The 27,487-nt window shown below is 41.7% G+C and overlaps 1 protein-coding gene across 1 annotated transcript in view; it reads right to left on the bottom strand.

The window, feature by feature from the left end:
- The window catches only part of MAP1B (microtubule associated protein 1B), a 73,989-nt gene extending 58,048 nt beyond the window's left edge, over window positions 1-15,941 (bottom strand). The window contains exons 1-2 of the mRNA XM_051788370.1: window positions 15,655-15,941; window positions 10,906-11,007 (exon numbers count right to left, since the gene is read on the bottom strand). Coding sequence (XP_051644330.1) covers window positions 10,906-11,007; window positions 15,655-15,832 — 280 coding nt within the window. The 5' untranslated portion in view covers window positions 15,833-15,941. The remainder of the gene's footprint in view (window positions 1-10,905; window positions 11,008-15,654) is intronic.
- Between the last annotated feature and the right edge of the window lie 11,546 nt (window positions 15,942-27,487).

Raw genomic sequence — 27,487 nt, 5'->3', positions numbered from 1 at the left:
GGGTCACTTCCAATTCAGCATATTCTATAATTCTATGATTCTCCTATTTCAAAAATATCAGGATTTTTAAAAAATATTTGGTGAGAGCACCTCTGACACTAAAAATTGAAAAAAAATCAAACTCAGCAGTGAATCTGTTTGTTATTGTGTCATCAGCTATAGCAACTGTGATTCCAACCTTTATGTAGCCATTTGTCATTTGACCACAAATAGTGTCCTGTTAACTCCACTTCCAAAATAATGACTATTGTCGTACTACTACAGCAAGGCAGATCCACAGAAGCTACCTCTCTGCTGGTTTCAGAACTGTCTCTCCTGGTTTGAAAACATCTTCTCTTTTTTTCCCCTTGGTGATTACGGATGAAATGTTTTATTGCGTCCAGTCCACAGCCAACAAACAACTGAGTTACCTAGACTATCTAACAAAAAACAATTGGTCTAATATTGCCCTAATATTTTCTGAGAGTATCCCATCTTTGCAAGTGAGTCACAGATATGAGATAATACAGAGAGTAACATTTGGTGGGGTTCAGCAAGGACCTTGGTCTAAACATAATTTGAATATTGCTTAGGTTAAGTTAATAATCACTGACAAGGAGACATAAATCTGTTCAAAAGTAAGACCAACAAAAAAGTTAGAAGTGACAGAAGTCGTCTCCAACATACTTAATAGCAGAAGGAAGCCAGAAGTGAAAGGAAGAACTACAAAACATCATTTGTGACCAGAGTCATCCGTGACCACAGCTTTTCCTAAACTCAACTCTTAAAAAGTAAACATTTATTTGTTGTCAGCTGTGGTGCAGTTCCAAGAAAGGCAGCAAGCCTGGAAGAGCCAATACTTACAAGATGCCATTCACAATTTACCACTTAATTACCATGAATTACTGTGACATATAGGAAGACTCCAGAAAGAGCAGCACGGGTAAAGGAAAAAAAGTGTCATCTAGGATGAGCACAAGCTTCTCTCAAATCTTGAAAAAATCTGCTAATTAGTGTGCTAATATGAAAACTCAGCATTTCACTCATTTCAGAAAAGCAGAAGGGAACAGGATACAATGTTTAAAATAAGTTCAAGAAATACAGAAAATCAGGAAAAATGGAAAAATAATTTTGGATGTTAGTGTCACAGAAAAAAAAGCCTTTGATCATGCTTTGTCCATGCAAAAAACTACCCTTGCAGGGACACCAAAGCTGTCTCTGAAACATGGCAGTATAGTGCTGCTAACTCAGAGCTGTGGCGAAGCTACATACTGATATGGTGAGACCCTCCTGATGGTCTTCTGAGAGGCCCATCACTGATGAGATCATTCTGCTCTGAGGAACTGAAGTCTGGGGCTGCACTGTACTTGGTTAGAGGTACCAGCTCATCTGCAGCTGCCCAGGTAGCTCTACACAGGGCTGCCTTGCACCATCACTCTTTCACTTCCTATAGTGAAGGAGAGTTTTTAGGGTGGCCCCTTCTTTTAACATCATCCCTGTTTTTTTGTGACTACAAGTCAAGACAAGAAGGGAAACAGTGTTAATTCTGTCAGGACAGGGATATTGCCCTGTGCTGAATATACATCACTACTGCCCCCCTGGAGAGCAGCAGGCACTGTGTTAAAAACTCATTCCATTCTCAGAGTACTCTAGGAAAGTCTGAAAGATACATAAGGAGATAGGCAATTTCACAGATGCTCAGCTGTCTATGATGCTCAGCTGTGATGTCCCAACATCAGCAGGGAAACAGACTCCAGTTAGGAATGGACTGAAAGCTGGAGAAGCATCAACTCTGCTAATATATATCATGCTGTGTGAAACTCAAAAAAGTAGAGACACATAAAATAAAGTAAATCTCTAAGTTTTTCCCAGATTCTCTGCAAGAAACTGATTCCTTGGCCTAGAATTTTCTTTCAGTTTAGAGCAATTTAATTACAAAGGGAGCACACAGGCCATGAAACAGTCCAGAAGTCAAAACAATACCTTTTTAGGTATTGTTTAGGTACAGGTCTAACATGATTGTATTATACTTTTCAATGGACTGAATAGTAAGTCTATACTGTTTAGGGAAATCTGAATGCTTTGCATTGCCTCATTACTGTGTATAAATTGTTGTGGAGAACCCACAACCCACACCAATCAGCACAGCCCAGTAAATGGGTTTCCCCCACTCAACAGCTCCTAACAAATTAATACTACCAGATCCTCCTACTCAACATGAAATGAGAATGTAGCAAGGTCTTCTTCCCCATGGTAATCCCCTACTTGATCATCATGGTTGGGCTTTGCGAACGAAGATTTAGGAAGGGCTCTACCCACGTTTGTAACAAGCGCGTTGGTGGCTAAAAAGGCCAGTATGAGATAGACAAGTCCGGTTGCAGAAGGCACAGCAGAAAGACTCCTTAGGTGGTATATTCTGCAAGGCACGATTCTTTCTGCGTTGTCTTTTCCCCTCAAGAGTGATCCTGTGTGCTTTCTCAAAGGCATCAGCAGTGTTATAGATGGTGTGCCTCCAGACCTCCTGATTGGAGGCCAGAGTAGACCAGTTATGGTGGTCAATATGGCCAAGGCTGAGATGTTGTTTCAGGGAGTCCTTGTATCTTTTCTTCGGGGTTCCTCTCTTGCGGCAGCCGGTGGCAAGTTCACTATAAAGCAGGATCTTAAGAGAGGCAGTGGTCCTTCATCCTTGAGACATGCCCTGCCCAGCACAGCTGTGTTCTCAGTAACATGGCCTCAATACTTGTGACTGCTGCTTGTTCTAGAACAGATGTACTGGTCACATAATCTGACCAGTGGATGTTTAGGATTGTACAGAGACAGCGCTGGTGGAAGTGTTCTAGGAGTCACAGGTGGTGGTGGTAAATGACCCATGATTCTGATCCATATAAGAGAGTAGACAGCACTATGGATCTGTAAACACTGATCTTTGTGCTCTTCTTCAAGTGTTTATTTCACCAAACTCTTTTATGAAGCTTTCCAAAAGCACTATATGCCTTTGCTAACCTGTTGTCTATCTCTCTGTCAATCTTACCAGCTGAGGAGATGAGGCTACCTAGGTAATTAAACTGCTGGACTGATTTGAGCTCTGATTTGCCAATGGTGATATGGGGATGATGGGAGACTTCCTGAGGTGCAGGTTGATGGAGAACTTCTGTCTTCTTTAAGCTGACTTCCAGCCCAAAGAGCTCTTTTAATCATGAAGCCAACTCCTGAGAGATACCTTTCGGTTCTGGGTTTACTTGACTAAAAGAGTGTGTTACCAGCACACTGTTCTCTGAGGCTGCCTTCCTCATGGAGACAAACTTCACTGAGAGCAGCAATGTTGATGCTGAGACGTGACAGTTCGTGGGCAATTAGGGCAGAGTGACGATCAGGATGTCCACTATCCACAGTATCAAGCATGGTTCTTATGTTCCACCATGCAAGGAGTCAATTTGGTTACACCTTTGAAGGTAGGTGTATGCCTTTGTCTTTTGATTTTTGTGTGACCACATTAGTAGAAGACCGCGGTTAACCAACCAGGTGAAGGGGGAGATGAGCTTTGGTTAGGCCACCTTTGATATACAATGACATTATCCCACCAAAGCTGAAGACAAATGTAATTCTTTTTATAATTACAGGCTTTAATAGGTACAGAGGGTTGTTAGGTGTAGAGCAACTACGACTACTAGGGACTCTTCAGCAATACAAAAGGTGCAGCCAAACTAGTTATGCACCTGAAATGGTGCTATGATCAAAGAAGCCAATCCCTACTTTTTAAAGAGTTCCTTAAATATTAATACCATCTCCATTTGGATTTCTTTTTGGTGACTTCAATGTCTTTCCTGTGTTATGTTGAAAGGTGACATGTCTTCATCTGATAGCAATTCACATGGTAGAACATAATAAAAAAACAAATGAAATACCATTTCAAGTTGTTTTTTTTTAATATAGAGTGGATTGAAATGGAATAAGAATGGAATTATTTAAAACTTCCTGTCGTAAGATTAAAATTTATGAAGTTCCTTAGAAATGTTAAATGTATGAAAGCCTAACAAGTATTGAAAAATATTTAAATCTTCCACATCTAATGAACTTTTAGAATTTGAGCTTCGCAGCTAGTAATGATAAGTTTGAAAGAATCAATGGCACTCTACAAATTATTATGAGTAATGCCACTGAATTATTAGTTTGAGACAAGCATTAAATCCTGTCCTGAAATACTCTTGAAGGCTTGCCCCCTATATCTATTTAAAGTACTGGTCACATAATAAAAATGAGCAAAAAAATTATTTTCTAAGTTTGTCTGTTATGCAAGCTACAGAGTTTCTAGAAGAGTTTAGTATTTCTCACTGGGATTGACTTAACTTTATTCACAGCAGTCAGTAAAGTGCCATGTTTTGAATTTGAGTCTAGAACAGTGTTGATAACACCAGTGTTTTGGCTACTGCTGAACAGTGCCCAGACAGTATCAAACTTTTTTCCCCACTCCATCCACCAGTGAGTGGGCTGGGGGTGGACAAGAATTTGAGAAGAGACATAGCTGGGACAGCTAACATAAGTTGGCCAAAGACATGTTCTATACCATATAATATCATGCTCAACAACAAAAGCTGGAGTAGAGGAAGAAGGTGAGGGTTTTAGTTATCAAGGTGGTGACTGTTTAAAGACTGGCTGGGCATTAGTTTGCCAGTGCTGAGCAATTTCCTTCACTGTGCTTGCTGGATTGGTTTTGGCTTTGGCTGGGGTTTTTTTGTCCTTCTTTCTTTCATCTGTTAATTCACCTTTATCTGGATTCATGTATTTTCTTACTTTTGCTCTTTCCACTCTCTCAGAGGTGAAGGGAATACTCAATCCACCATAAAAAGCTTACAAAACCTAAATAAGCTTCTTTGTGAGTCAGGATATGGGAACCAAAGCTGAGATCAGCCTTTTCTCCAGAAGAGCTACAGAACTGCCATAAAACTGGTACAGCTTCCAAAGGCTGCCATTGGCAGTGAGGAGTTGACTTCCAGGTGAAAGACTCCATGGCTCACTAGAATCACTCAGATGACACAGCCTAAAAATATGGTTAATCTCATTGGAAGAGGGTTTTTTGCTTGGTTTTCAGGGGTTTTTGTGAGTTTTTTGATTGTTTGTTTTAAATAAAACCCCAAGCTTTCCAGAGTTCCAATGGGCAGAATGTCCCCCACACAGCTATGCAGGAGACAGGGGCATAGGGACACAGGACAGTGACTCATGTCACCATTATAGACAAGTTTTATAGACAAGGTTGATACCAGGAGCCACAGCAGCAACTCTCATTCTACAGCTGGCAGCAGGGATAACCATGTGCTCTCCATTCCACTCAGTCTAGAGACAAGGAGTGTCTCAACTCTTCTTACCTGGTCTGGTCATATTTCTAAATATAGTAGTACATAGTTCACTGCAAATAAAGTAACATTTTTGTCTGGCAAGAAAGGAGTTAAAGTGTTCACTTTCTTCCTCACTGTGTGATAATTTGGTCCTTTTTCTACCTTCAAAATACTAGATAGCATTTTCTCTAATCCAAAATCCAATCCAATTATTTCAGTGGCCTTTGGATCAAGTCTCTTCTCATTATAAAGTCCAATTAAAACATTTAATGTTTCTCTCAATAACTGATAAACTAGACGAGAAAGTAACAGAAAATCCAGATAATTAAAATGGTAAGTCTTTACAAAATTAAGAAAAACAGACATCTGAGAAAAATGTTGCACATGACAAACAGATATTAGATTTAAGAAGTGGCAATGATATTCTGTTTACACATTTATTATAAGTCCATGATGGAAGAGATGAGAAGTAGGTCATCTAAATGATGCTGGGCAGAGGTCAAAAACAAAATAATGTTGAAGTTTTCAGTTTCAGAAATCCCACATAAACAAAACCTTAGAAAGAAAGATTGAAGAATCTCACAAGGGACAAATAAGGAATTATAATTCTGTAAGATAACCCTTAATAAAATAACCTTTGTGAACATACCATTAGTTATGCTTAATTATCATTCTAATAAAGAGGAATGGGGATTCAAATTTCATAATGCGGTTAAAATTCTATCATTATTCATAACTAACTTAATCCCGTGCCTCTGGTAGCTGCCTCACACAGGTCAAAAATCTATTCTCATAACATGTGGGCTATTCTAAGACTATTGAACTCATTGTATATACTCATGATACGCAGCATTCACAAATAACCTGTCAGTAATTTTGCTGACTCATGCTAACAGCTTAGCATCAGCAGGTACTGGTATTTTGGCAGCAATGTAAATTCATGTTAATTTTCTTTGAGATCTTGCCTAAAAAAAGAAGAAATGGAAGTCAGTCCTAGAATGACTGTCACATAAGTGCAATAACACACACTGGAAAAAAGATGATAAAGTCCCTTATTAGCCCACCTCTGGAATTTTGATTACTACTAAGAAAAGGTTTTGACAATTCTTGTATCCATAACATATAGGCTGTTACACTGTAATTCTCTCCTGAACCATCAAAATCCTAGGATACCTCTAAAAAAAAAAAAAAAAAAATCTCACCAGCAGTCCAGAGCTCCCCAGCTGAGAGCCTCCACACGAACCTGGGGCTCCCTGCCTTGTGCCGTGGGCAGCACCACTGCCGCAGCCCTGGACCACTGGCAGCTGCAGGTCACTCTGCAGGGACACCATTCACAGCCACTGTTGCGTGAGTCAGCTCAATTCACTTTTCAAGTCCTAGTCTGCCTCCATTTTCTTTCTTCCAAAGCACAAATATTTAAGAGACACAAAACAAGTCTAGTATGCAACTAAAATTAATCTCTGCAAATGCATAATGAGGTAAAATGACTCCACTCAATAGATATTCCAGCTATCCATAGTCTCTAATATCAGAAGAATCATATTTATAGCATATCCCTAAATGTGCATACCAGACTACTTGAGATATTAACCAAAATTAATTCCTAGACATTTAGTGATGGTACTCTGATACTACCTGAGAAATCTGGTCTGGCCTTCTTGTCTTTTCTTTCTTCCAAGTGATAGGTTTTGCTCAAGTACCTACGTCCTCTGACTTTACAAATTTTGGCAAACTGGAGTTTTCAGTAAATCAGCATTAAAACCATGCCCTTTAGGATTTTATCAGTGACTTCACGAGCTCACATTGTAAGATACTAGGTGCAATGTTAACTGGATTTAGATCTACTTTGACAAAGCCAATAGGACTATACAGCATTTTGGCAAAATATGAAGCTGTGGTCATTGATGACCAACACTCTCAGATCCAAAAATTCTCCACAGGTTATTCCCCACAGGTTACTAGCAGTCCTAAACAGTAACTTTGGAAGTGGTAACTTTCAGAATGGAAGTTATTAAGGCTTTTTGGGATAATCACAGTTTCAGAGGACCATGACCTTTCCTTAGGAAGCCTGACGGAAGAAAGCCCATTGCTGTTGCTACTGCAGGTGGCTACCAAAAGAAAATCAAACATGTCTCACACTTTGGCAAGGTGCCCCCTGGCTGCAGGCAAGTTGTCAGTTATAAAGGCTTAGGCACAGGTAAGGAAGGAGTCACTTAAATCAGCTGTAGGCGTCTGTACTGGCTTATGGGCAACAGGAAGCCTCCTGGTATTGTTCAGACAAGAAACACATATGTTCTTGGTAACCACAGGACAACGTACAAAGGACAAAGATTGAGTAATATTTATTAGAATGTTTGGGGTGACTAGCTACTAAACAGTTATTTAAATTAAATGGATTTCATCTAGACAAGGGCTTGAACATACACCAAAGCAACAGTCAAATATTCCCAGGTACAAACTGAGAGACAAAATGGCAGTGTGGAAGTCTTACAGAGGGGCCTTCACTGGCTTCACACTCCCCTACGCCCCTCAATCCATTTACTTAGTCTTTTGTGAAGCTGCTTTATGCAGCTGAAAGTTTCTCATTAATTAAGAAAAGACTTGTAAGTGCAGCTGCAATTTCAATGGAGCTCTTTCCAAGACTCTCCATTTGCTCTGCCTCACTACCAGATGCACAGTTCTTTCTCCAGCTTGTACATGTTATAATTCATTGTTTGCATTTTTTGTCCTTTTGACATTAACATAAGATGGAAGTTATCATTACATGACAGAGAAAACAGAGGCACCACTGGAGTAGCTCTTTTAAAGTCATGTTGCCTGTCGTCTTTGCAACCACTTAATTAGTTGTGCTACTCATTTTTCACCAGCACCTGACATCATCTCTCCAAGATTTGTTGTTATTATTAAGGAGCCTGCTAACTCAGCTCCTTTACAAGATAGCAGAAAAGATCTTCTGGCATTTCCAATCTGAATCCTATTCTTCAGGAATCATAAATCACCCATAAATTGTGCAACAGCTAAATAAAATGTGCACAAATACCACTGTGACAACCCATTCCCTTGAAAAGAACACAAAAAAAGTGTTTGGATCCAGTCATGCTCCCTGTAGTATCAGTATGTACATTGCTATCCTCTACACAGTGAGAAGGATTAGACCTTAAATTCTTTAAGTGAAAACACAGGAATGCTTTGACAGAGATAATCTCTTGTATGTCTCTCCTTCGACATCACAGGCATATGTCACGAGGACAGAACTGGCCACGTTTCCTTCAAGCTTCCTTTTGGTGAACAAGCCCTACCCTTCACATTGCTGCTGTGCATATCCTCAAGCTGTTCTGAAAAGCATAGAAGCATGTACTGAGCCAGCACTGCAATTACCATAATTAAACATGATAATCGAACAGGCTTCAGTCAGCAGGCAGACCAGACTACAGCAGGAGCCTTCCTCAAGAGTAAACTGTCCCTACATGCGAGTCACACAAAGACTTCAGTCTCAAAGGGCTGAAAAAAAGCTGTTTAATTACATTCCATAGACAAACCATCACCTTGGATGAATACTTTCCTTGGACAAAAGGTCACCTAGTTACCTAAATCCCACAGAATTTCTGAGTTTGAGACCATAAGGGAACACGTACTTACAATCATCTCTTTAGTATGAAAGTTGACCATTTCAGCAGCTAAACACCCAGAATTCAACATTTGGGTGCTGTAACAGAAATCAAAGATTCTGAAACATTATTTTAAAAAATGGCAACAAGGAAACCTTTTCTCTGCCAAACAGTAGAGAGGATGCAAAGGACCCTCATGCTCCTCTAATTCAACATCAGAAACCAGCAAAGAAACTAAAATAAATGATCCTCTGATCATGGGGATTCTGGAAGTGCAAATGGGCTTCTCCAGAAAATTTTAGACACAAAAGTTGGTTAAGAGGGATAGCTTTATGCCTGGATATTGCCTTTATTCAAGTTTCAGCTTTCCTTAATTCTCTTTAAACATAGATTTTCACAGTTTCTTGTTTAAAGATTGAGTAGTGGTGAAAAACACATTCATTTCTGCTTGTCAGAGATGTTGATGAATTCTAGTCACATGCAATTAAGCTGTAATTCAACACAATGACAGACTAAACAGCCAAGTCTAGACAAACAAGGAAAAAAATCAACCAAAAATACAATTCCTAGAGAAAAATTCGCAAACAATTCTACATTCTTTCTGTTGAAAAGGGGATGATAATCTTATTTATCATATGAAATAAGAGTATTTTCTTTATTTTAATTTATGCAGTGGTACCAGAATGTGTCATCTAAACAAGACAGTAAAAATATTAGACACGTTGTAATATTTTTGCTACGGGAGAAACATGGAATCTTTTTGTCTCCTTGAAGTTTTAATGTAAAACATACACATGTAAAAAATGGGATGCATTACATTTTGCCTTCCTTAAAAATAAATCCCCTCTCTGTAAAACCAAAGCCACTAGTGTGACCAAGAATATGAATTGGCTTCATGACACTTAAACTGAAACGAAAGGCACGTATGCTAGGCCTGAGTTAACTCCCAAGATTTTGCCTTGAGTCAAAATCTTTGTGCTGTGTGTTGTTGTATTAGTTCTGTTGGTTTTCAAACCAGAGGAAGAATCATAGAGGTATGTAACTGTTTTCTTAACTCTGACAATGTTTTACTCTCTATACATATGGGAAGATACAGAAAAAGTACCTTAATTTATGCTGCAAGAAGAAAAACTAGTTACACAAGACATTTCTGCACATTATTCAAAACCATGAGATCAGTGCTGTCATACTAACATGGCATCAGGATCTCTTTGTCAGCAATGTATACCAACTGGCTTTAGGAATGTGATGTAGTAGCGAGATACAACATTTCATCGCCCTTTTTCACCACTTAAGAGATACCCCTGAAGCTGGATTTATAACACGCATCAGTACTAGGTTGTACTAGTCAATGTGCACATGGCCACAGTGATTCCATCAAGGAAACAACCTCTACTACTCATTGAGAACCTTGATTAATTTCATCCATACTCACTCAGCATTTGTATTAGAGAAATGAAATCTTACAAAACTTACCAAACACTTGATTTCCATACAACCAGAACAAAACCAAATTTTACACTTCACCAAACTGGAAAACAAATGTTTCACTTTATTGTATGAATCCTTGACAGGAAGGACAGGCTTGAAAAAAAGGTAGCAAAAGAGGTTTAGTCTTATGAGCCCTACAAATTTCTAATTTCCTCATACAAGCCAAAGAAAGTTACTGTGAGTGAAGGCAGACTCACTGCAACTCAGCTTTTCATACTAAGGAAGAGAAAAGTCCATGTCCCTTGGGAAGAAACATGGGGCTTGAGCTGCACTTGTGCAACAGCTGTGACATCAGTTCTAGCTCCATCAAAACGTAGAGCAAACCTTTCAGGTTATTTTTTTGTATGTATTCTACCTACTACAATAAGCTTCAGTATCTGGGGCTACTAAAGTGGTGCTACATAAAGAAAGCGATCAGTCAAAAAGGTAAGTTTTCTTAACTTTAATAAGGCCCTAAAACCAATGTAATTTATTAGTTCTGCTCTTAAACTCACCTCGAACTTCAGGAGAGAATCGAGCTGAATGGCGAGACACAAAAAGTTTCAGTTCTTGATCCAAGTTGCATTCGACCAAGTTTGTGTCCCATGACCGGATTCCTAAAATTCAAAATACAAAACACATCTTGCTTGAAACATGAGCATTGGAAGTTTTGAGTATGTCTCCATTTGCATCCATGTTATTTGCATATTTCTAAATGCCAAACCCAGCCTCACTTCCTTTCAAGGCACACTGCTATTTTTTAGAATGTGCTGAGTTGCTAAGAAGGACTCTGACAGGAATCAAAAAGAGCAAATCTGCCTTTCCAAAGGGTGACCATTCTTTAAGCTTTAGTACTGCTGGTCCCATACCCTCATAGCCACTTTACAAGAAGTCACCAATGTCCCTGACTTGACAGGGACACAGGCTTACAAAACTGAAAGAGTGAATCACTCAGAGAACACTTTTGTCACATTGCATATTGCTCTTTTGAGGGAAAAAAAAAAGACAGCATTATATAGCATGTTGCTAATTAATATTTAAATATAAAGTATTAAATTGCTGACTTCATTCAAAAGCTTTGAAGCATCCCATATTTTAAATTAAAATTTGTTATCTTTTATTTATGAAGTGTCAAAACTCTAGTTTTGTGATTTAAAAATGCTATGCTTGATCTTTTTTCTTTTAAAAACTAAACAGCACATTGCTGATCCCTACTGCTTCCCCCCCCCATTACTTAGAACGTGAGACTCTTGACACATATATAACCAAAAATGTATTGTTCCAAAATATATTTTTAAGGATTGAAATTTGACCAGGAAAAAAAAAAAGGCATTACAGCCAAAAGATAAGTTTCTATTTTTTTTCATAAGATTTTGATGGCTAATTAAAAAAACAACCAAAAAAACCTCCCAAAAACCCCACCACCCAAAACCAAACAAACAAACAGAAAAAAAAAACAAATTAAAACACCAACAGGAGAACATGCTTTAGATCTTTCTATCATTTGCTTGTTTTGAAATTGTTATGAAAAATCTTTTGGTTTTGAAAAAATGATCAGGCAGCAGCACTACAGGTCAGTCCAGGCACTGCTGCAATTCTGAAAATCAAAATTACACTGATTTTCTTTTGTTCTAAAAGAACATCATTAAATTCACACAAATTAAGCAGCAAACATAAAAGGGATTGCTGGTGAGGAAGTGTCTGGTAGCCCCTCCCCACACGCTTGACCATGCCTTTGCATGAAATCGTTGTTAAACCACTGTGGGGTTTGACAAGGGGATGCCTGGGAAGGTGCGTGGACAACCTGTCACCATGAGTCTAGCACTAACACTGCTGGTAACTCTGTCAGAGTTTCAGGATGTTACTGTCAATGCCACTTCCCAGGTTATACATTTTGTTTCAAGCCAGCAGAAACATGGGGGTTTAGATGGCAGAAGCCATGTTGCTGGGCTGAATGATGAGAAGAAGAGAGGGAACAGCAGAGAAACCAGATCTACAGTGCCAGTCTCCCACTGCATCTCTGAATAGGTTCTCCATGCAAATATGAACATCTGCATTTCAACAGCCTGAAGCCTCTTCAAGGAGAATGCATCCAGGGCTTTTTCTTGTCAGCATCTAAGTCCACGCAGAAGCATGCTTACTATTGTAATATGCTACGAGCTATTAAGTGGCTACCACTTGAATCTCTGGAAAAATTTGAAAATACAGTATTATGTATAACCACTTGAGAAAAATAACTCAGCTATAACCAGCCACCTCCACTTTCTGAGTGATGCATCATTGTTCCGAGGCATAAGCAGCAAGCTTCTTCTGCAAGTCTCCTTATTTTCTTTTATCAAAAATCTCTTGGCCATATGGTGCATTTTTGGGGCAAGTTTTGGCAGACAAAGACAGCTCAACAGACTTTAATATTTTCCAGGTGTTGGAATATTTGAGAGCAAGAAAGCAAAGATGATATAATACCATACACAGAGCGTATATGAAAACTATAACTGTTAAACCAATATTGATCATAAAGTTGAAGTATGCTGAATGAATGAATGCTGAACTTCAAGAAGCTTGAAGATAAACAGCTCACTGGCCTATCACACCAAGCTTGTGTGGAGAGACTACGAAGCTCTCTGGAGGTCAGTTAAGCGATATGGACTATGATTCAGCAATGCTGCTAATGATAGGACCTGTCCACTATGCCTAGCTGTTTTTGTCGCAAACACAAGGGATAAGATTCTGACTAGATGTAATCAAGAATGCTGAGCCAGGCAATGTCCAAAATACGGGACTCAACACAAAATAAATAGGAAAAAAAAGAAAAACAGTTTAAAAAAAGCCTATATGCCCTATGCACGCAGAAGTCCTAGAAGCCGAAGCTGGACATTTGGATAGAATGTCCCAAATCTGCCACTGCATCATTCAGCAGTCTGGATGCAAAAATTATGCATGTACATTACAGAGTAGCATAATGTATTAAATACTTGATATAGCCAAATAAGGTCTGGGGTAGAATGAAGGTAAACCTGGAACTAAAATCCAAGGTCAATCCAATGATGTAGATCATTAACAGCATGGACATAACTGCTGTAAACATGGCTGAAGTTGAGCTATTTCTTTCTGCAGTCTTCAGGGTGCAATGCCACTAGACACAGGACTAATCAGACAGCAGGCAGGGCACACCCAGTAGCATTTGCCAAATTAGTGGAAAAAACTTGAAGCTTTCTCTTCACTCCCTTCTTCTCTTTTGGTGGACAGTGCCCTTAGCAAAGTCGCATCCCAAATGTAATTACTGAAAATGCATCTTGCCACGCCATTCCCTCCTCATGATATATTAAGAAATGACTCTGCATTCCACCAGGTTGCGTAGCATCACGCCACTGATGTGTTATCAGCAGATGTTTTCTTCCACACGTTGCTCTGCAGTTTGGTGCACAAATCCACAGTTTTCAGTGATGGTACTCAGGAGATGTACCAGAGAAGGCAGGGAGGCTGAGTTATCAAGAACCAAAATGCATTTAAAGCTCTTTTGAGCATAAAAGTTGAAAGAAGTGGTTTTTTTCCAGACTACAGCAGACTCTCCAAAGAGAAAGATACTAGCTCAGCCCATATTTGTCTCAAGTAGATAGAGCTTCAGACTCCCATCCAGAACAATGTACCTCAAAATTTCATGAAGAATTCCTCCTAGCAGGCAAAAATTTCAATCAGGTGGTCTGATACTAGGAGCAACAAGGTGACTTCTAATCCAAAATTATGAATTAAAAAGCCAAAATGTTCCCTTTGAATATCTAAACCTGTAAATGGGCGTTTTGCTTAGTGGTAGGAGATAGCAGCAACTGAGCTATGCAGCAGCAATAGAAGCTTCAAGAAGAGACTGAAGAGCATTTCTTCAGAGGAAGGGTATTGGCTGTTTTGAGGGAAGAAATTTTATGTTTGTTCTACAGTTTTAACAATTTAATTAAAATGCAGCCAATTCACTTTGACACGATTGAAAATTAGATAGAATTAAGAAAGTGCAGTGCTGAAGAGGCTCTGAATGACAAAGCACCTGCCTCAGTAGTTCTTCCTAGGAGACAATGGTAGCAATAAAGATGAACAGGTCATGGAGAAACTGGTTAGCTGAGATGAGGAAGCCTTTTACCACAAGGCATCGTGAAAAAGAATCCAGAGAAATAGCCAACTAAAGCAACAATGGTTGAGAAAGCAACAATAGAGACAGATGAGGTCCTAGCTGTACTGCTGAACCACACCTACATGACAAGGCTGCTATCAATTCCCCATTCCGAGGTCTCTTCCTTCCCTCTAACAATAGCAGGTTTCTGAAATCTCGGCTTTCTCCAGCCCAGAACAAAAAATGCATGATATAAAATCAGGTATAAACTGAGTTTAACAAACCATAGGTTCTGGTAATAATTTTCTTTGTGCTTCATTCCACTAATACTGCAACGTTTTTTTCCCCCCTCTCTGCATATACGCTGCAATCTGTTGTATCATAAACCACAAAGAAAACTTATTAAACTGTCATTTCACTTGCAATACAATCCTGTATCGCTGTTTAAAGAAGAAGGACAAATAAACACCGAGTCAGAGCAGCCCGCAGCCGGACAGTAACGAGGCTGAGCACTCAGGTAATAGCATTGTTACTCACATGGGTTATCTTTATTGGAATACATATATGCGTATATAAAGCTTGGGTCCTGAAAAATTCCCCAGACGGGAGAAAAGTCCCACCACCCAAAGTTAGACACAAAGGCGCGGCTGCGCTCCGACTCGCGCAGCCTCCACCACCGAGGGGGAAAACGCCCTGAACCCGCCGGTTTGGTCTGGCGGCGAGGAACGGGGGACTGCGGGCGGCAGCCACCCCGCAGCTCCAGCCCACCCACCCCATCCTCAGCCGCCCTTTGTCCGCCCCAGGCTGCCATCGGGACCGCAGTGCGGACCGCGCCACGCCCACCCGCCGGTGTCTCCGGGCAGACGGGCTGGGCGGCGGGCGCTGCGCTCCCGCCCGGCCCCTCCGCCCCGCCATGGCGGGCGGGGGGCTCGCTGCGGCTCCCGCAGCCGCCGCCCCGCCGCGCCCGTACCCCGCCGGGGAAGGATGGGGGGCGGCTGGGGTATTGCGGCGGGACCCTGGGGAATGAAGAGCCGCAGACCGCTGCTGGGCGGCTGGCGCGGGATGGGTGTCCGGGCGGCGACCCCGGCCGCGCCCAGGGAGGGGCAGCGCGCCGGCGGGGAGGGTCGCGGCGCTGCCTGCGGCGCCTCGGCTCCCGCCGCCTCACCTCGCTCGATGTTGGCGATGGCCCGCCGCAGGTGCTCCTCGGTCACCAGCTCACCGATGACCACCAGTAGGTAAAACTTGCTGTCCAGGAAGCGGTGAGAGAGGCTGGGCGAGGTGGAGGTGGGGTTGGCGATGCTGCAGGAGGGCTCCGAGTCCACTTCCACCACCACGGTGGCCATCGCCTCCGCCCCGCGGCTCCGGGGCGCTGAGGGGACAGGGGCCGCTCGGCGATGGCTCCGCAGGCAGCAGGGAGAGAGTGAAGGCGGGTGGGGAGGCGGCGGCGCTTTTATACGGAGACGGTGCAGGGCAGGGACATGGTGAGGAGGAGGAGGAAGGGGGGGAGCCGGCGCATCCTCCGCGCCGCCGCCGCCGCTTTTCCAGCATCCACAGCTGATGTCATCTGCGGCAAATCCTCCCCGCGGCGGCCCCCGGAAGCAGGAAGGACGCGGGGGGCGAACAACGCCCCGAGGGGACGCCAAGGGCTGTACCCGGCTCCCGGCCCTGGCGGTGGGACCCCGGGCCCGCGCAGCCCCGCCGGGCCCCGGCACCGCGCCCCGGCGTCCCTGGCTCCTCGGGACCAGCCGGGGCGTCACCCTGCCGGGCTGGTCACCCAGAGGCCCGCCGGGGGTCCCAGCCTTGAAGGAGGGTGGTGAGGAGCCGCAGGTGATGCCCTGGCAGACCTGGGGAGCTTATGTGGGAACGCCAGCATCGGGACTCCAGCAACCGATGGGTGAAAAGCAGTGCCACTGCCCAAGGCCAAGAGTCCTCTCTCCTGCATCTTGCTGTAGCACTGCAGCAAAATTTGAATCATACTTAAATGCACACCCCCACCCAGCAATTTAAATATTCTTGATAACTTTTTTCACTTGAAAGCAGTTCGCTTAATACAATATTTCAGACATAGCCTTTCTGCACATATTTAATGCCCATGGATATATGACATACACCAGAAAAACACTGGTTTTGGACAAGCTGCTGAAACCCATATTCTTAAAGCTCCAGAAGTTCGAAAGGTTTTGGGTAACAAATTTTTACTAGGCTCAAGCAACTCCAGGGAGCAATGGTATTGGTAAACCTCTACAGTTACAAAACCAAAAGTTTCATTTGCCTTCATGTGGATGCTACAAACTGCTCCCCAGCACTCACTGAGACCCACTGAAGAGATAACCACCTCCTAAAAGTGTTTTACCCTCTCTTAAAATGGCTTAGAGCAGTCAAATAAATCATCCTCTATGAAATGTTCCTCTCATTTCACTGACATAAGCAACGCACTGCTTTACACTAAACCTCTTGTTTATATGGCTGAAATGATGCAGGAAAAATTTCATTGTGACCTAGGAAAGGATATAAACTTTTACAACCTGTTTTTTAAGGTAACCTCTGGTCCCTGACTAAGAAGACGCTCCTCTGAGTGAAGCTTCTTCCAGTACTGCGTGCTCAAATGCACTGCCTGCTGCTCAGAAATGGAGTGCTTGCCTGGATGAACCAATACAGCAGACCTGTTTTCTTTGTACTTAGTTCCAGGGCACAGTGGACTTATTAACACACATTTCAAGTTGTCACTACTAAGTTTGAAACACCAATGTTAAACATGCTGATCCATAATATTGTATCTGTCTATAGTAGCTAGTGTTTTCAATATGACTAGTTCCTCTGCATCACTACAGCCCTGAGAGCCTTGGCTTATATGGCATGATGCATTTGGATGTTGCATCAAAAGTAGACTGTTTTTCTGAGCTGCCATTAGTCTGAAGGTTATAGAGTACAGACAAGCATTTTCACAGCCATATTAGATGTCTGAGATGACACAGTAGTAAAGAGCATCGGAGCTCATTCTTCACTACAGCTGACACTGCTGATAGAACAAATGCAATGGCAGAGATGCAGGAGAACTAGCAGCAGTTTTAAAGTTTGCAAGGTATTCAAAGGAACAGAGTACTGCTTTTTGGGTACCCCTGTTCATCTGAGCCCCACTGTGACTTTACTGTTTCCTTACTGATCCTGTCAGTTTCCATGGGATGGTATAATGTCCATCCCCTTGTGGGCATGTCCTGTATGACCCCGTCCCTAATAATCTATTCTAATTATAGATACCCTCAAGACTTGCCACTTGGAGAAAACTAGCTTCAGGCTTCTCCCGCTGCAATACCTAGCTGTGGGATGTGCCTTTATTTCGATCACCAACAAGAGCAGCTAGTCTCTGGAGCATGGAAGAGGCTTGCCAAGGGAACTTGCCGACTGGTTGCAGCATAGACTGATAATGGTTCCTGGACATGAAGGTAAAATTATTACTTGCGTCACAAGCATAGCAGGTTAAATATGATACTCTGAGAAATGCACACCAGTACTCAAAAGGCATTATATGTGCTTTTAAGCACTTTCTGATTTTAAGGAAAAATTAAGACATCCATAACTGGAAAGGTGCCTGTGAGTTTGAGAAGTAAGAGGTGAAAAGAATGTATTTTATCAGGGAAGAAAATGCTTACATATACATAGGGAATACAGTTATGTCTGAAATAGCTTGCTCAGGTAGTCTTCTATTTTATACAGCACTGTATAATAGTGTGCAGCTAGAATACGGTATATTAAAAAAGGTGAACTGTTACAGTCAAACTGTGTTGTGATGGAGGACGTGTCACACATTAAAACTCTAAAGACAAGAGGTTGCCTTCAGAAGAAAATGGTCTTCTGCCTTGTGCTCTTCAACAGATGCAGACCTCTGCCCTTGTCTATTCAAAAGCATATGCCACATCATCTGAGATGGAAGGTAGACAAGAAAAGATGCTTTAACCTCTTGAACATGTCTCTGAGGAAGCTGCAGGGACCCAACTCTGTGGTCAGGTTCACACTGTGACTTGTCCTCTTGGTATCTCAGTCAGGTAGATTTGTTTGTCATCACCTTTCCCTATCTGGATACCCATTTATATTCTGCAATATGGAGCGTATCATCAGGTCTACTGCGCAGTGAAATGTGGAGATGTGCTGCATAAAGCTGACTTAGTATCCAGTGACCCTCACTGTTTGAAAGCAATACCAGCTGACTAGCTACAGCTAAATCACATAGATTTTTTTCAGTAGAAGAAAGAACAAAATTGTTGGATTGTGGAATATGTCTTGCTGTTTCAAAGAGACAGTGATTGAGACCTTCACCTGTCTGGCTTTTGTATGCTTTGGTTTGGTTTTACTGTTTTAGTGTGTTCAAATTGGAGTCCCCAAGTTGAATATGGTCAAACATTACATATAAAGCTGTATTTTTTAGATGTAGTAATTTTTAAAGCAAAGAGGCAGTTTTAAATAAAGTGCTTGAAGTCTAAAACATGCATCTTGGTGGTATGTGCCATTTGTTACCCACTAATACTCAGGTTTCATTCAAGTCCTGTCTTCAAGTTTTAAATGAGGTTTCAGTGATTTACAAACCCTTAGGTTGGCCCTTTGTCTGAGGCCAAATGTCATTCCTGGCATAAAGAGAATTACATACCCATGGGGATTACTTCAGATCGACTGACATCCAGACTGGGGAATGAGAAGGTGAAGAGCAGTGCTGCAGAAAGGGACTGGGGCTTGAATATGAGTCAGCAGTGCCCTGGCAGCCAGGAGGGACAACCGTGTCCTGGAAGGCATCAGACAAAACATCCTCAGTCGCTTGAGGAAAGTGATTGTCCCGATCTGCTCTACACTGGGGCAGCCTCACCTTGAATATTGTGTGCAGTTTTGGGCACTGCAATATAAGAAAGATACTGAGCTCTTAGAGTGTCCAAAGGAGGGCAACAAAGATGGTGAAGGGCCTTGAGGGGAAGCCATAGGAGGAGTGCCTGAGATAATTTGGTTTATTCATTTTGGAGGAGTTTGAGCAAAGACCTCATCACAGTCTACAGCTTTCTCACAAAGGGAACTGGAGGAGCAGACACTGGTGACTCTCTCCTCTCTGGTAACCACTGACAGGACCAGAGGGAATGGCACGAAGCTGTTTCAGGGAAGATTTGGATTGGATGTTGGGAAGGGTTCCTCACTCAGAGCACTGGGCACTGGAATAGGCTCCCCAGGGAAGTGGTCACAGCACCAAGCCTGTCTGAGTTCAAGAAGCGTTTGGACAGTACTTTCAGGCACATAGTGGGACTCTTGAGGATAGTCCTGTGCAGGAGTTGGACTTGATGATCCTTGTGGGTCCCTTCCAACTTAGAATATTCTATGATTCTTTGAATTTAAGAACTTCACTGAAAGTGAAGTGTTTCAGAAGGCTCTCTTCACTGAGAGAAATGCCAATCTGAGGACTGCACAATGTGTCATGAAACACGTTCCTAAAGTGGGTAGGATTTCATAAGGATAGGGAGGAAGCTCTAATTTCTAGAGGTGAAGCTTTGCCAGTCTACACCAGAGGTGACAATCACAGAATAGCTGGCATCAGAAGGGATCTCTGGAAGCCATCTTGTCTAATTCTGCTCAAGCAGGGCCACTTACAATATGTTTCTGACAGCTGTTTCAGTGGGGTTTGAGTATCTCCACAGATGGAGACTCCATCACCTCTCTGGGCAACGTGTGCTACTGCTCCATCACTCTCAATGTGAAAGTGTTTCCTGATGCATGATGAAGTCAAGAATATGGCACCAATATTGTAGCAGATAATACTTGTAACATTTCCTACCTTACCTAATGCCTTCCCAATGTGACCATCACTCCCAATACTCCCACTCCCCCATGTGTGACCCCACACTCCACATTTCCCACAGTCAGCAGCTCTACCCTCCCCACATAGTCCAACCTTTACCTCCCAGAGTCTCTTCCCTGTGATGCTCCTTCAGGGCAACTCAGCAGAGCACGCAAGAGCAGCACAAGTGCAGAGGGACAGTCAGTACGCTACCCTGATCCCAGCAGAGCAGAAGTGTCACCCTCCAGCCACTGGCCATAATGTGATTAGTCATGAGCCCTTCGTGTCCTTGCAAGCACCTGGATATGGGGTTCATAAAGACAACTCTTGCCTTCCGCCATTTTTTCAGGCAGGGAAGCATCCTCATCTCTTAATATCCTCCAGCTGGTGGAGTTTCTCAGGCAGCAGTGATATGGCAAAAGCCAGGATCACCAGAGAGAGCTGTACGTGGATGAGCAGCCAGAGATTTGGACTCCACTCAGAGTTCATGAAAGACTCTTAATTTAAGAGGGGAAATAACTTCACGTTTTAAGATGGCAGGCTTTATTTTGATCTACATACAAAATAAAAGTTACTGATCATTCATTTCAAGTATTTTAAATTATATTACTTGAATTTAAATTATTACTTTTTAAATTGCAAAGGAGAGAAAAATTTTATTTGCTCATGGTGAAATACCCATTTCAATTGGTATTTCATCTGTTTCCTACTCCTCCCACTTTCCCCATAGTAAAAGAGAAGTTAAATATTAAAAAAAAAAAGTGAAGAAAGCAACACTAGTGCTTTTAAAAATAACATTTTCTCTCACTTTCAGCTTTCCGTCTTGAAGTGAGAGAAAAATAACAACAAGTAACATTTTGCTTTAGTTGCCAGGGGAAAAAGTTAATTATTTTTTATCAGAGTAATTTCCATCTGTTCAGTGGAAAAAGAAGTTAGAAACAAAAAAAAAAGAAAGAATACTTTATTTAACTGCAATGAGAATTAATTGAAAAAAATTTCCTCTTGACTATTAAAAAAAGACATGTTAGAAAATAATGATTTTGTGTAATTTTATCCTGAAATTTGCTAAGAGAAGAACACATAGCTTTACATGAAAAAAAAAGATTGCTTCTCCACTGTTGAAGGGAAAATAGAGAGGTTTTAAATAATTAGATCATGTTTACTAATTAGGATAACACTTAAAATTCAGCAATAAATGAAAATAAAAACATTGAAAGCAGTGATACCCATTGTACCACAAAGATGGATGGATAAATAAAACATCATCAGCTGTCTTACAATAGTAAGACTAAGTAATTACCACTAGGCCATAGTTTTGAGCTTCCTTTCAACTCAGGGTTCAGTTTTGTAGCATTCTGAACAAGAGGGATAATGGTCTGTTGATGCGGGATATAGTTTGGGTTTCAGGAAATGGGTTTGGCAGCTTTTTAATTCTTATTGAAGAACTGCAAGATACAGAATTTCACTTAGCTTCTAAGGGTAAAATGCAATGTATGTCCTGCCACATGAACTTGAGCAGTCCTGCAGTCCAGAGTCCCCACATATGCTTCCTTTCAACCCAGTTTTAGAGCTCACTCTTGGCTTAAGACAGGGTAAAACAAGCTGTGGTAGATTTTGAATGACTAGATGTGCACTATCATCTCCTTAATTTGGGAGGCAGCTGGAAGCTGAGAGTTCCTGCACCGTGTTGTTGGCTGCCATGACACCCATGTTCAGGCTGCCTAAAGTCTGTCTGCCCTGGCAGCACACCCTGTGCATGGCCCTGCTGGAGAACCATCAGCGACCTTCTATGTCAGGTGTTAGTCTTGTAACTCACCGCAAGCCCGTATTGGTGGGCTGTCAGCCTAATGCTGCTCCATCCTAGCTACTCAGGTGGCAAAAGCACATCGAGGTGCTCTAAAGCAAAGGGCAGTTTTCATTTGGGTTTTTTTGTTTTGTTATCTTTCCAAGCTGAATTGTCTAAAGCTGCCTCTGGAAACTGAACAGCAAGTAGATATTTTACAAGATATTCTCATCTAATCTTAAGACATGCCTTAAAATACTTTGCTGAGGTTCCCTGCTAGCTCTGCTGGTTCTGTAGGATTTAAAATTGCTTATTATTATTTTACAAGGGTCCATTCTCTTGTTCTCTTGAGCACACTACAATAGAAATAGCATATTGCTACCACATAGAGAATAGGAAGCAAAAAATTCAGGCAAGCGTAATTCATACAGTGCAATGGCAGGCTTCTGAACACAGAATGGGGGGAACTGCCCAATCTTCCTACTGCAAAGGTCCAACAGAACCTTGTCCTGCACTGGGAACATCACAACTCTTCAAGGCTACAGCAATTTCACATATTTCATAGCTGCAACCAGGGTAGTGCATCATTTTGCACCCTTGCCCAGGATTTTTTGTGCATGCAACTATATTCCTGCAAGGATCTTGATGGGGTCTTTCATTCTAGTTCTCTTACTATGTAGAAAATTACAGTGAGTCCTATTCCTGAGGGAATAGTTTGTGACTGATATTGCCTAAACAAGGTTTAGCCATTCTACTGGTGTAGCCTTTAGTCTTATTGCTACAGTCATCGAGTCCTTTACCTGTTTCAGCTACCACAAAATCTCATACTTTTTGCATAGATCTTCATACTCGAATAGCATAAACAGTAGGAATGGTTAACTTCATTTTATATGTCTCAAAACAGAGAGTTAATTCAGACCACTTACAAGACTGACTGTCTGGTTCCTTTCCCCTTTTGTGCACTTTGTTATTATTAGCAACATTATTATTGGTACGATTTTGCAGCATCATTTTAGCATTTTTTTTGTTTCCCTGTGTTTTCTGTCTACTATTTATTTGTCTGTTCCATGCATTCTAGTAGGCTGACACAAAATAAAGACAATTTAAGAATATTTTTCCTCTGATCTTTTATTTCTTTCTTCTTTATATGCTCTTTAATTTAATAAGTCATTCCTAGTCACTGGTATTTTGCTGGAGGTTGGGATGTGCTGTCTAAGAGTTGCATTGCAGAATTTAGTGAATGACCCAAGTGGAGAGCGTGCAGCAGGTGTGCCCAAAGAGGGCAGTAAGCTGAGCATTTTGCTAAAGGACCCCAGTTTTGGAAGTGGGCAGAGATTGCCACCCCTGTGCATTCTGATATATAAGGGGTCACCATCAGTGTTTGCCTTGTGCCTGTGGGATTGCCTTCTAGTCCTGCCATGGCAGTGCCTCAGAGTCCTTGCGGAGCTGGAACCGTGCCATGGGACTGACAGTGGTCTGCCATGATTTCCTTCTAAGAATTGTCCTGATTTTTTCTCATATACCCTGCTGGCCAGAAGTTGCATTATAACCTCTTTGGGTAATTCTAGAATGGTGTTATCGTATGTTGCTGGGTATCTGTCGAAGGGCCCCAGTCCGAGGGGGGAAGAAGACACACAACACACACGAGGATGGTGAGACAAAGAGATGTCTGCCTGCTCAGTGCAGCAGGCAGCCTTTTATTAGGTTCTCCTACTTCTACTTTCGCACACACACAACACAAACGTATTTCCACAAAACCACTGAGGAATGCGCACCTGCACTTCAGCCACACAGCTCAAGGCAGTGTCCATGGGAACTGTCTAGTTAGCTTCACTGCTCCCATGGAAAACGGCCCAATATCCCGCAACACTCCAAACTCCTCAAACTTCAGTTGTGGGGCTGTGACTTCACCCCACAATCATATTTCTGAAATACAGGGAAATTTTGTTCTTTTTCATTACTTGCAAAGGCAGTAGAGCAACAATGGTAGAGCCGTTGCTGAAACTATGATTTCCAATGCAAAAATATAGATCAAGCACATTATAAAATGCAGGAAAGGAACATTTTTTTAATGTTCTTTTCCAAATATTCATGGTATGATTTTTGGGGTTGTCCTGTGCAGGGCCAGGAGGTGGATTCAATGATTCTTTTGTGACCCTTTGAAATCAGGATATTCTATGCTTCTATGAAATATTCCTTTCACTTTCACCCAAGATAGCTTGAACTTCTTTGATTATGCTTTTTTTTGTCAACGTCTCCTTATGCTGGTTCCAAACACTTTTTGAATTCCAAATTTAAAAGGGTATGGTTTAGTCTTTGAAACTCAAGAAAGTCAAGATTTGTATTAGCCTGATCTGATATATTTAACTACAGTCACCCTGAATATGTACTTTTGAGATAGCAGTTATTATATTGTCATTCTGTGGAACAATAGTATGTATCTGTGTATATCATGTAAATTATATAGGAAACCCCTCTTTCTCCTCCCAGTAATTCTGCAACTACTATTTTTTTACATACAATAATATTTTTTCAGTACTGAAATACTGGTATTTCTGAGATAACACAAAGTGCAGTTGCACTCAGTTTTGTGAAAAGGCGTGAATGAATATGTCCTTCCCAAGCAAAGTCATGGAAATATATTGCACAGGTAGAATGTAATCTCCATTTTGGGGTATCACAAAGGCGCCGGATTTTAGGAACACATGGTTTGAGCTTTTTTTTGATGTTTCTGAGAAAATCCCCGTTCCACAAACCTTAATGTATCAACTTCGTAATAGGAAATAAATTTACTAATAAATTGAGGGAGCAGTGTTATTTATCTGGACATCCTCACCATAATCTGTGCATGTTTTCTTTGGAGGATTTGCATTGAGTAGGTTCAGTCACAGTAAATTGTGTCATCATTGAGAGAAAGCACTAGAGAATTCCTTATGACCCATCGGTCATAAAAATATTTATTGCTATTTTCCTGCATTTACACATTGTATTTTTAACAGCAATAAAATCATTATAGATGATTCATTCAGTGAAAAGATTTTCTTATCTCCAGAGGAGTCTATGATTACCTTTTAAATTTTTGAAATCTCAAGGCTGTAGGCTCAGTCTTCTAGTTTGGCCACAGCATTTTTCTTGGGTTCAATTAGTGTCTCAGTCTCATTTGATAGTAACGAATTCAGTAGGGAGTATAAGCAGCTGTCCATGGCCCCTTTTATACAAAACTAAATTAAGACTGTGGTGGAAGGACCAGTGAAACTGTATCTAGAAGAAAACAGCAAAAACCACCTTATGGTGCAAGGTACCGAGAAGAGAAATAAATAGAAGAAGAAAAGATTGAGAGACTGTGCCAGTTTGGGCATAGAATTAATTTTCTTTACAGTAGCTAGGATGGGGCTGTGTTTTGGATTTGTGTTGAAAACAATGTTGATAATATAGGGATGTTTTCCTTGTTGATGAGCAGTGCTTACTGCTAAGGCCTTTTCTGCTCCTCTCACCACCTCATCAGCGAGGAGGCTGGGGATGCACAAGGAGTTGGGAGGTGACACAGCTGGGACAGCTGACCCCAACTGACCACAGGGATATCCCAGACCATATGGCATCATGCTCAGCATACAAAGCTGGAGAAGGATGAAGGAACGGGGGGCTGTTCAGAATGATGGTGTTTGTCTTCCCAAATCACTGTTATGCGTGATGGAGCCCTGCTTTCCTGGAGGCAGCCTGCCATGAGAAGCAATGAATTAATTCCTTGTTTTACTTTGCTTGTTCATGAGTCTTTTGCTTTAACTATTAAATTGTCTTTCTCTCAATGCATGCGTTTTCTCACTTTTACCCTTTGGATTCTCTCCTTGATCCTGTTGGTGAGAGAGTGAGTGAGCAGGTGTATGAGGCTTAGTTCCCAGCTGGGGTGAAAACACGACAGAGATAAAGTGCAAAGGACATCGTTTAAGTTATAACAAAATGGACAAGGAGTTATTTTCTCCCTCAGAAATATTCTCTGAAGTCTAGGTCTTGGTTTTCTGCCCCAAGGATTGTCAGGGTTGATGATGAGCTTTTTTTGCCCTTTCAGGAAGTACAGTTCGGTGGCTAGCATAGTGATCTGACTCCAGAGGGAATTGCTGGCTGGCAAAGCCCATGTTCTGCTAGCATCCATCACAGAAAAGGGGTAAACATCAAGGACTGTGAAATATTTTTAAGAAAATAAGTTTCTGAATAAAAACAACATGAAATCAAGACAGTCATGTTATTTTGTCTGAAAAAGATGCCCCAGATACTGTGCAACTTCCTGTTAAAACACATACTAATACCTGCTTTCAGGCTATTGGCACTGGAGGGAAAGTAGAGTAAGACCAAAAAGGGGATGAGCAAGAGGGCTTTGGTATTGTCAATTGAAATTGGGTAGTAATTACATAAATAAAGGGTGAGCAGATGTAGGGAGAGATTTGGATAGATGCGGTAGGAATTGAAACAAACATTAAACATGGTTGCTTCTCTTCCCATGCATTCTCCTTGGAAGTACCAGCATGAGAATTCATCACTTGGGGAAGAAGAGGGAGAGGGTTGGTTCTGGCACAATTCCTCTTCAGCCTTAACCTTGCAAAAGCCAAGGCATTGCACAAAGGACAAGTCAAGGTGTTCACTGACCAAGAGTCACTTCATTCTCTCAGACAAGCAGAATGATTTCTTGCAGCAATGATTGTCTACGTTCCCTATGGAGCAGAGCACTGGCCATGCAGTCAGCACTTTGGGCATCTCCTGACTCTCAGGATACCTCCAGCAGCTCTCATTTTCTCCTCTGGGCACTTATGAGAGGTGAACAGTATTGATTACACTCACCAGCTGCCTCCAGGATTTCAAGACTGAGCAAACAACTTATTATTTTAATCAAATTTCATCATTTTTGAATACATGGGCCATGCTGCGTAGTTGCAGATTACCACAGAGAGAATTTCAACCTATTGACAACAGAATAGGTTTTCCAGGTTGCCTCCTACAGCTCCTTGGAGGGCACCTGAAGATTCTCATGCATCTACAGAGGACACTGAAGCCCCTGCTGTAACCAACACAATGTTTGTCCAAAGCAAGGGCCCAGCATCCTGTCACAGGTTTGCTGTACAGCGTGCTGCTCCTTAACTTCTTTTCAAGCAGTGCCAACATGCTCTGGCTCCAACTCCGAATGCTAATGGAATGCTCTTATGAGTAAGCATTTTCTGGGCTGAATGCACTGTGATCTCCCTGAACTGCACATCTTTGGAGAAATCTCTCAGGATTGCTTGCAGACCCCTTCCTCCCTCTGTCTCTGCATTGTACCATTGGTGGCTTGGCCTGTCCATCCACTATTGCACCAGCAGCAGGAGCAGAAAGACTGATGAGGGGCATCTAACATATCTCCAAATTGGTGTTGCCCTG

Source organism: Manacus candei, unplaced genomic scaffold (assembly GCF_025592945.1).
Source record: "Manacus candei isolate 608988 ecotype Guabito, Panama unplaced genomic scaffold, ASM2559294v1 h1tg000024l, whole genome shotgun sequence".
Lineage (NCBI taxonomy): Eukaryota > Metazoa > Chordata > Aves > Passeriformes > Pipridae > Manacus > Manacus candei.
The sequence above is the reverse complement of the archived record's forward strand: the minus strand, read 5'-3'. Positions and strand labels throughout refer to the sequence as shown.